At 42.5% G+C, this 11097-nt stretch overlaps 1 protein-coding gene across 1 annotated transcript; it reads right to left on the bottom strand.

The window, feature by feature from the left end:
• Positions 1 to 49: 49 nt before the first annotated feature.
• On the bottom strand, positions 50 to 4276 carry LOC123770957 (SCAN domain-containing protein 3-like; the record flags this gene model as incomplete). Its single annotated transcript, XM_069339579.1, has 4 exons — positions 50 to 115; positions 1262 to 1417; positions 2597 to 2827; positions 3101 to 4276. Coding segments are annotated over 4 exons (1629 nt in total), but the record flags the coding sequence as incomplete, so codon positions are not given.
• Between the last annotated feature and the right edge of the window lie 6821 nt (positions 4277 to 11097).

Below are 11097 nucleotides of genomic sequence, written 5' to 3'. Positions count from 1 at the left end.
ACATGAGCAGGTGTTTTGTGTGTGTGTGTGTGGTGGAGGCAGGTAATGTTTACAGAGAGCCGAGACTGCCATCACTTGTCACATGCAAGATACAGGCACAGAAGACTTGAATCGACTGAGAAAGCAGAACGTCATTAAACAAGCTGTTATACAATACAGTATACAGTACAGTACGTACAAACTGATAGACAGTACAGTATGCACAAACTGATATACAGTACAGTATGTACAAGCTGATATACAGTACAGTACGTACAAGCTGATATACAGTACAGTATGCACAAACTGATATACAGTACAGTACGTACAAACTGATATACAGTACAGTATGTACAAGCTGATATACAGTACAGTATGTACAAGCTGATATACAGTACAGTATGTACAAGCTGATATACAGTACAGAATGTACAAGCTGATATACAGTACAGTACGTACAAACTGATATACAGTACAGTATGCACAAACTGATATACAGTACAGTACGTACAAGCTGATATACAGCATAATATGTACAAGCTGGTATTCAGTAAAGTTTCGATATCTGCTTATCAGTACATATTAAATGCTATGATAAACAACATGATCATCAATAAACATTTTAAATAAATAATTATATAAATAAATTTCCTCCCCCGTAATCTAAAAAGTCCCTCTATCATACGGAGCCGGTCGGCCGAGCGGACAGCACGCTGGGCTTGTGATCCTGTCGTCCTGGGTTCGATCCCAGGCGCCGGCGAGAAACAATTGGCAGAGTTTCTTTCACCCTATGTCCCTGTTACCTAGCAGTAAAATAGGTACCTGGGTACCTCTACGTCTGCTGTCACGGGCCGCTTCCTGGGGGTGGAGGCCTGGTCGAGGACCGGGCCGCGGGGACACTAAAAAGACCCAAAATCATCTGAAGATAACCTCAAGATGCGACAAAATTGATTGAGAAATTAATTTTTTCGTTTCTTATCAAAATTTCTTTGATCGTTAATTGTGTCTACGAGCTTTCAAAAAACAACATTACGTATGTGCTATTTAGCGATGTAAATAACGCAATATGCGGGCACAAGGCACGAGGATAGAGGTAACAGCCTGCTTGATGAAAGGCAGCCTTCCAGCCCGGGTCCTCGTTCCAGGATAATGAGAGAGAGAGATATGTGGCACATTTGAATACAAACATGTTATTTCAGCACGCTTTATCTGCGGCCTGAGTCAATAATATGCCTCACCAACGCTGTGATACGCTCAGGGGGGGGGGGAGAGGTAGACGTACCATGTCTGTCACTTGGACTCTGAACCGGAAGCCTCGTCTGTGGCTGGGGTTCTCGTAGTCGAGGGGCGCGACGGAGCGCAGGTCGCCACCTGGGCTCCCCCGGCGGCGACCCTCCACCCGGAACAGCTGCCAGCCTCGCCCACTTCCTGGCACCACCTGCAGGAGGCAAGCAACGAATGTTCTGTTAATGCCATAGTGATAGTTATGTTTCTGAAGGCATACACACACACACACACACACACACACACACACACACACACACACACACACACACACACACACACACACACACACACACACACACACACACACACACATACATACACACACAGTGTGGCCAGTGTCCTTGACTTGTATACCATGCAAGGTGATGGAGAAGATCGTGAGAAAAAACCTGGTAGCACATCTGGAAAGAAGGGACTTCGCGACAAATCGCCAACATGGGTTCAGGGAGGGTAAATCTTGCCTGACAGGCTTAATAGAATTCTACGACCAGGTGACAAAGGTTAAGCAAGAAAGAGAGGACTGGGCGGACTGCATTTTCTTGGATTGTCGGAAAGCCTTTGACATAGTACCACATAAGAGGCTGGTACATAAGCTGGAGAGACAGGCAGGTGTAGCTGATAAGGTGTTCCAGTGGATAAGGGAGTACCTAAGCAATAGGAAGCAGAGACCTCCGATTGGCGTGAAGTCACCAGTGGAGTCCAACAGGGCTCTGTATTCGGTCCTATCTTATTTCTGATATATGTAAATGATCTCCCGGAGGGTATAGATCAGGGGTGGGCAACCTTTTTGAGAGTGCGTGCCAAAATCAGCCAAGTCTCTGACACAAACTTTTTCCACGTGCCATCCATTTTTTTAGAACATATTTGGTATCTCTTAAGAACTTTTTAAACGAAAAAATATTAAATTACCTCAGTGCAGTAAAACATAGTATAAAAAAACAGAAAAAAACAATTATTTAACCTTCAGAAGTACATTTCAACAGCCTTTAAGCTTTTGTGACTTTAATAGAATACAACAGATAAAAAACTTGTTGACTCCTTTTATATACTGTCAGCAAGACTTCTGCTGCTGCATAACTGATGACAGAGATTTTACATCGGATTTATATTTAGTAACATTGAGAGATATGTATGCAGCGCTAGTTTCATCTGTCATGCTACTCCTGTTACGAGACTTAACAAAGTTCATAATTGAGAACAAAGATTCGCAAGCATATGTAGACGAAAACATGGTTAGCAATGCTGTTGCAAGGTTTTTTAAACAGACATAATTTTCTGGAATAGTATTCCAAGTCCTTAATATTTCGTTTTCCGCATTTCTCTTTGTTACTTTCATCTCTAATCTCTCTCTTTCAATATTTTCCAAGTCAACTCTAAGGTCAACAAATTTCTTCTTCCAAATTGAGCTACTCTGAAATTCAATCAACTGCATCTCAAAATCACCCATGTCTATCCATGAAAACATTTGCAAGTTTAGTTCATCCATTTTGATGCTGTCTGGAAACTTGATGAACTTTACTGTGTCTTCCAGTTCTCTGAATTTGGCAAATCTTGTAGAGAACTGTCAAACTGTTGACTCGATAATGTTTACAAACAGCTTTTGAAGACATTTGTGGTCTGTTCTGTCATCTTTTAGATCACTGATGTACCTCTTTAGGTTTGGAAAGTATCTAAATCTCTCATTATCTACATCCCTCTTAAAAACTTTAAGCTTCATTTCAAAAGCTTTTATGTAACAAAACATAACATCAAGTGTCTTACCAGAGCCCTGTAACTTAATATTCAATTCATTTAAATGTTCACAAAAATCTGCAAAAAACATCAGTTTACAAACCCACACGATGTCAGAAAATTCATGGTATGACACTTGTTGGTCGTTCAAATAGAGCTTTATCTCATCTAAGCATTCAATAAATCGTTTCAGAACCAAGCCTCTGCAAAGCCCACGAACATGGTTGTACATTTTCAGTCCTTTATACACAGATTCTACCTCATCCACTAGAGTTTGAAATTGTCTTTTATTTAAAGGCCGACCACAAATGTAATTAACAACCTTGGTAACTATTTGCATCACTTTTTGCAGTTCCTTTAGGCCAGCTTTTGCACATAAAGCCTCCTCATGTATGATGCAATGGAAGCCAATCAGTGGATGACCAACACTTTTTGCAAACAGATTTACAAATCCTGCCTTCTCACCAGTCATGTTTGGGGCACCATCTGTTGTGACGGATACTACTTTTGATATGTCAATTTGCCGAGTAGAGAATTCGTTCACAACTGTTTTACATATTTCATCCCCGGTAGTACGCTCAGGTAGTGATGCAAGAGCAACCATCTCTTCACATACTTCATCACCCCTACAAAATCTAGAATATATGGCTAGCCTAGCTGATGATGTAATGTCTGTACTTTCATCAACACAAATAGAAAAAAACTTGCATGAAGACAAATCTTTTGTCAATTGTTCAGCTGTATTTCTTTCCAACTTAAGTATCCTATCCTTAACTGTTTTCCTACTCACAGGCAAATCTTTAATGCGCTGAATAATCTTTTTCTTTTCTGAAAAGTTGTCAAAAAGAAAAGGTGGACATTCTAGCCAAGCTTCTTTAATATACTCCCCATCACAGAGAGGCTTTCCGTGTTGGGCAATAACTTTTGAAACTTCAAAACTAGCAGCAACTAAATTGGAACTGGGCCTATCTGAAATATAATTCATAAAAGTTTCAGCTTGTGTTTTTGTCTTGCTCAGTTCACGAGAAATTAATTCTCTTTGTTCCTCCTCAGTTTTATTGCTTAAGTTCTTATGAACATTTTCAAAATGTCTCTTTACAGAAGAAGTTCTACAAACAACTGTGTCAGAACAGAAAATGCATAAAGCTTTATCATCCTTCTTAATCATGCCAAACTTTTCAGTCCAGTATTCCTTAAATTCTCTAATATCCTCTTCATTTGACTGACATCGTTTCTTAGCTGGTGGTGGTGACATTCTGTACAATCTGTAAAGGGCATGAAATTAAAATAAGTAATATATTGATATGCATGGAAGAGAAGGAAGATCAAAAGTAAGTCAAAATAGTATATGATGAGTAACTCCAATGAATAGCAATGATAACGGATTGTGTTGTCGTTGTGAAGTGCAGTGATGAGAAATGAATTAGCCTACTTCTACTGAAATGCGAGTATTTAAAGAATTATTTATTTCCTGTTAATATTATAGCACACACAAACTTTGTAGTAAAGTATATGTACGTTTATTCTAATACCAATCAATAAGTTTAATAAGCCAATGTTTGAGGTAAGCGTGACGAGACAATGAACATAATACAAATCTTCAGAGGATTATTTTTCTTTTAAGAAAATTAGAGGGTTTTCTTTATTTTACATAATTCCAGAAACAACACCAGCAGCCGCTTATCACAAAGACACTACTTCCTAGGCATTGAGAACTTATGCCAAGAGTTTATAAGACTTCACTTGGTTCGATAGACAAAACCCGTTTTTGTGTGTTTGTGTGGTGTGTTGTGGCGAAACATCGTTGAGTCGGTGACATCTTGCTTATGTCAGCTCTGTTCTTAGGAAGCAGGCGAGCGAGTACGTGTGAATTTAAGTATTAAGACTATTCTTACAATGATATTGAGTTTCACAAAGTTATTGATTTATAAGGGGAATAATTTTCACCTGGAGATGAAGTACTGACCTTCTTCTCGAGGAGGAGGCAAGTGAGCAACTGTGAGAAACACTACGAAGCAAGACTGCGAGAGTTACGAGTCTGAGATCGTCTGAACATGTGTTCATTACGGGGGACTTCATGCGGGTGGGGGACTGTTGATTTCACTGGTTATATTACGGCCGTCAATGGAGAGAAGAGGAGAGCATAAGAATTCTTATCTTTCTTTAGCTTTCGAAGGTGAAGATGCTTTAGATTTAGATAGTAAAGTGAGTTTAATTAATATGCGTCAAACTGAAGTCGGGCGGCATTCAAACACATGAGGTTTAGGGGGGGGGAGATGTTGTGGTGGTTTAAATTCAAAGTTTACGAAATTCATTTTTAAAGGTGGGCAGGCATGGCGTATTTTGCCTTCACAGATATGATTGTCAGTGTACACTATGGTTATGGGGGCAGCCTTTAGGTTAGTAAGGCTTATTACATAAAATATGAGCCAAAGTAAATAGAGGGGAATCATCATACATCGGCATGATCGATGACGTAAAAAAAGAAGGTAACTATGGCAACAAGATCAACTTCTTTTTCTTGAGACCTTTTTAGCTTCGTAGACCTTAAATCTCTTCACCACCAGGACGTACATATACTGTCATGGCATGTAAGCTTATACCCCAAGGAAAGTAGTTTTTTTTGTCTGTGCTTAGGGTAACATGTGCTTGCATCTGTGCTTAGGGTAACCTATGCTCTTGCGTGCCAGAGACAAGTCATCGGCGTGCCAAGTTTAGCACGCGTGCCAGAGGTTGCCCACCCCTGGTATAGATTCATTTCTCTCAATGTTTGCTGACGACGTCAAAATTATGAGAAGGATTAAGACAGAAGAGGACTGTTTAAGGCTTCAAGAAGACCTAGACAAACTGAAGGAATGGTCGAACAAATGATTGTTAGAGTTTAACCCAACCAAACGTAATGTAATGAAGATAGGTGAAGGGAGCAGGAGGCCAGATACAAGGTATCCTCTGGGAGAGGAAATTCTTCAGGAGTCAGAGAAAGAAAAAGACTTGGGGGTTGATATCACGCCAGATCTGTCTCCTTCAGCCCATATTAAGAGGAAAACATCACCGGCATATGCCAGGCTGGCCAACATACGAACGGCCAGCAAACTTGTGTAACACACACACACACACACACTATCAACAAGGAATCGCATGTAGGCGAGGATACGTGGAGAGCCAAACTATTGGAGGTGGTGACTAAAAACTTTTTAACCCAGCATGTCAGGGAACCCACAAGGATGAGAGGAAATGACGAACCAGCGAGACTCGACCTAGTCTTCACTCTGAACGACTCTGACATAAGAGAAATCGATTTGGAGGCCCCCAGTAGGAATGAGCGACCACAGTGTACTAGTGTTTGAGTACCTGATTGAGGAAGGGTTATTGAACTCGAGGAGGGATACTGAAAACATAAGATTGGCATACCGAAAGGAAAACTATGAGGAGATAAAAAAAATTCCTAACAGATATAGTATGGGAAACAGAGCTCAGAGGAAAGACGGACCTAGACTTAATGAACTACATCGCGCAGAAGTGCAAGGAAGCAGAAAACAAGTTTGTCCCAGTCCAAAAGGAAAACAGTGAAATAAAGATGAGAAACCCATGGTTTAATCAGAGATGCAGGCTAGCTAAGCAGCAAAGTAAAAGGGCATGGAGAAACTATAAGAATAACAGAACACTTGAGAGCAGAGAAAGATACCTGAGTGTCAGGAATGAATATGTCAGGATGAGAAGAAAGGTAGAAAGACAATGCGAAAATGACATCGCTAGCAAGGCAAAGACTCGGGCAGCCTAAATTGCTACACAGCTACATCAGGAGAAAAACAACAGTAAAGGAACAGGTTATGAAATTAAGGGTAGGAGCAGAAGGATTCTCTACAAACGACAAGGAAGTGTGTGAGGAATTGAATAAGAAATTCCAGGAGGTCTTCTCCTTAGAGCAAGGAGAAATTCCAGAGATAAGAGAGGGAATAGTTAACCAGGAACCACTGGAAGTGTTTGAAATTACCAGTGGGGAAGTAAGGAAGCGTTTACTAGAGTTGGATGTGACAAAGGCTATTGGCCCAGATGGAACCTCCCCTTGGATACTAAAGGAAGGAGCAGAAGAACTGTGCCTGCCACTCTCCAAAGTGTATAACAAATCACTGGCAACAGGGGAACTGCCAGAAATTTGAAAAGCAGCTAACGTAGTCCCGATATACAAGAAAGGGGATAGACAGGAGGCACTGAACTACAGACCAGTGTCCCTAACCTGCATACCATGCAAGCTGATGGAGAAGATTGTGCGAAGAAAGCTAGTGGAACATCTAGAGTGAAAGATCTTTGTAAAACAGCATCAACATGGGTGCAGGGATGGCAAGTCCTGCCTCACAGGGTTACTTGAATTCTACGACAAGGCAACAAAAATCAGGTAAGAAAGAGAAGGGTGGGCAGACTGAATATTTTTCGATTGCCAGAAAGCCTTTGATACAGTACCACACATGAGGCTAGTGAAAAAACTGGTGATGCAGGCTGGAGTGAAAAGGAAGGTACTCCATTGGATAAAGGAGTACCTTAGCAACAGGAGACAACGACTCTGTGTGAGGGGTGAGGTCTCAGATTGGCGAGACGTTACAAGTGGAGTCCCGCAGGGGGCAGTCCTTGGACCTATACTGTTTCTGATATATGTAAATGATCTCCCAGAGGGTATAGACTCGCTTCTCTCAATGTTTGCTGATGATGCAAAAACTATGAGTAGGATTGAAACAGAGGATGATAGTAGGAGGCTACAAGATGACCTAGACAGACTGAGTGAATTGTCTAACAAATGCTGTTGAAGTTCAACCCGAGTAAATGCAAAGTTATGAAACTAGGCAGTGGAAACAGGAGGCCAGACACAGGATACAGAATAAGAGATGAAGTACTTAATGAAACGGACAGAGAGAAAGATCTAGTAGTTGATATCACACCAAACGTGTCTCCTGAAGCCCACATAAAAGGAATAACGTCAGCGGCATATGCGAGGCTGGCTAACATCAGAACAGCGTTCATGAACCTTTGTAAGTAATCATTCAGAATCTTGTATACCATATATGTAAGACCAATCCTGGAGTATGCGGCCCCAGCATGGAGCCCGTACCTTGTCAAGCACAAGACGAAGCTGGAAAAGTTCAAAGGTATGCCACTAGAATAGTCCCAGAACTAAGAGGCATGAGTTACGAGGAAAGGCTGCGGGAAATGCACCTTACGACACTAGAAGACAGAAGAGTAAGGGGAGACATGATCACAACCTACAAAATCCTCAGGGGAATCGACCGGGGGAAACAAGGATAAACTATTCAACACAGATGGTACGCGAACAAAGGGACAAAGGTGGAAACTGAGTACCCACATGAGCCACAGGGACGTTAGGAGGAACTTTTTCAGTGTCAGGGTAGTTAACGGATAACATGCATTTGGCAGTGATGTGGTGGAGGCTGACTCCATACTCAGTTTCAAATGTAGATATGATAGAGCCCAGTAGGCTCAGGAATCTGTACACCAGTTGATTGACAGGTGAGAGGTGGACCAAAGATCCAAAGCTCAACCCCAGCAAACACATATTGGTGAGTACACACACACACACACGGGGAGCCGGTGGCCGAGCGGACAGCACGCTGGACACGTGATCCTGTGGTCCTGGGTTCGATCCCGGGCGCCGGCGAGAAACGATGGGCAGAGTTTCTTTCACCCTATGACCCTGCTACCTAGCAGTAAATAGGTGCCTGGGATTAAGTTAGCTGTCACGGGCTGCTTTCTGGTGTGTGTACTCACCTATTTGTACTTACCTATTTGTTCTTGCAGGATCGAGCATTGACTCATGGATCCCGCCTTTCCAGCTATCGGTTGTTTACAGCAATGACTCCTGTCCCATTTCCTTATCATACCTAGTTTTAAAAGTATGAATAGTATTTGCTTCCACAACCTGTTCCCCAAGTGCATTCCATTTTTCCACTACTCTCACGCTAAAAGAAAACTTCCTAACATCTCTGTGACTCATCTGAGTTTCCAGTTTCCACCCATGTCCCCTCGTTCTGTTATTATTACGTGTGAACATTTCATCTATTTCCACTTTGTCAATTCCCTTGAGTATTTTATATGTCCCTATCATATCTTCTCTCTCCCTTTTTTTCTCTAGTGTCGTAAGGTTCAGTTCCTTCAGACGCTCTTCGTATCCCATCCCTCGTAACTCTGGGACAAGCCTCGTCGCAAACCTCTGAACCTTCTCCAGTTTCTTTATGTGTTTCTTCAGGTGGGGGCTCCATGATGGCGCGGCATACTCTAAGACGGGTCTCACGTAGGCAGTGTAAAGCGCCCTAAAAGCCTCCTCATTTAGGTTTCTGAATGAAGTTCTAATTTTCGCCAGTGTAGAGTACGCTGCTGTCGTTATCCTATTTATATGTGCCTCAGGAGTTAGATTAGGTGTCACATCCACTCCCAGGTCTCTTTCTCGAATCGTTGCAGATAGGCTGTTCCCCTTCATTGTGTACTGTCCCTTTGGTCTCCTATCACCTGATCCCATTTCAATAACTTTACATTTACGGGTGTTAAACTCCAGTAGCCATTTCCCTGACCATCTCTGCAACCTGTTTAAGTCCTCTTGGAGGATCCTAAAATCCTCGTCTGTCACAACTCTTCTCATTAATTTTGCGTCATACGCATATATTGACATGTATGATTCCACTCCTGTAAACATATCATTTACGTAAATTAGAAAGAGGATTGGTCCCAGCACCGATCCTTGAGGTACTCCACTTGTTACTGTTCGCCAGTCCGACTTCTCGCCCCTTACCATTACCCTCTGGCTCCTTCCTGTTAGGTAGTTCTTCACCCATACTAGGGCCTTTCCGCTTACTCCTGCCTGCCTCTCAAGTTTGTATAGCAGTCTCATGTGCGGTACTGTATCAAAGGCCTTTTGGCAGTCAAGAAATATGCAGTCTGCCCAGCCTTCTCTGTCCTGCCTTATCCTTGTTACTTTATCATAGAATTCTAAAAGGTTTGTTAGGCATGATTTCTCTGTCCAGAACCCATGTTGGTGCTTGTTTACAAACCCAATGCTCTCCAGGTGCTCAACAAGTCTTAGCCAGAGTGTGTGTGTGTGTATGTGTGTGTGTGTGTGTGTGTGTGTGTGTGTGTGTGTGTGTGTGTGTGTGTGTGTGTGTGTGTGTGTGTGTGTGTGTGTGTGTGTGTGTGTGTGTGTGCACTCACCTAGTTGTGTCTGGAGTATCGAGCATTGACTCTTGGATCCCGCCTTTCGAGCATCGGTTGTTTACAGCAATGACTCCTGTCCCATTTCCCTATCATACCTGGTTTTAAAATTATGAATAGTATTTGCTTCCACAACCTGTTCCTGAAGTGCATTCCATTTTCCCACTACTCTCACGCTAAAAGAAAACTTCCTAACATCTCTGTGACTCATCTGAGTTTCAAGCTTCCATCCATGTCCCCTCGTTCTGTTACTATTCCGTGGGAACATTTCGTCTATGTCCACTCTGTCAATCCCTCTGAGTATCTTATACGTTCCTATCATGTCCCCCCTCTCCCTTCTTCTTTCTAGTGTCGTAAGGCACAGTTCCCTCAGGCGCTCCTCATACCCCATCCCTCGTTGCTCTGGGACGAGTCTCGTTGCAAACCTCTGAACCTTTTCCAGTTTCATTATATGCTTCTTCAGATGGGGACTCCATGATGAGGCGGCATACTCTAAGACTGGCCTCACGTAGGCAGTGTAAAGCGCCCTAAATGCCTCCTTACTTAGGTTTCTGAATGATGTTCTAACTTTTGAGAGTGTAGAGTACGCTGCTGTCGTTATCCTATTTATATGTGCCTCAGGAGATAGATTAGGTGTTACGTCCACCCCCAGGTCTCTTTCACGCGTCGTCACAGGTAGGCTGTTCCCCTTCATTGTGTACTGTCCCTTTGGTCTCCTATCTCCTAGTCCCATTTCCATAACTTTACATTTGCTCGTGTTGAATTCCAGTAGCCATTTCTCTGACCATCTCTGCAACCTGTTCAGGTCCTCTTGGAGGATCCTGCAATCCTCATCTGTCACAACTCTTCTCATCAACTTTGCATCATCCGCAAACATCGACATGTAGG

Source organism: Procambarus clarkii, chromosome 42 (assembly GCF_040958095.1).
Source record: "Procambarus clarkii isolate CNS0578487 chromosome 42, FALCON_Pclarkii_2.0, whole genome shotgun sequence".
NCBI classification, from domain to species: Eukaryota; Metazoa; Arthropoda; class Malacostraca; order Decapoda; family Cambaridae; genus Procambarus; species Procambarus clarkii.
This window is presented reverse-complemented; position numbering and strand designations above follow the sequence as displayed.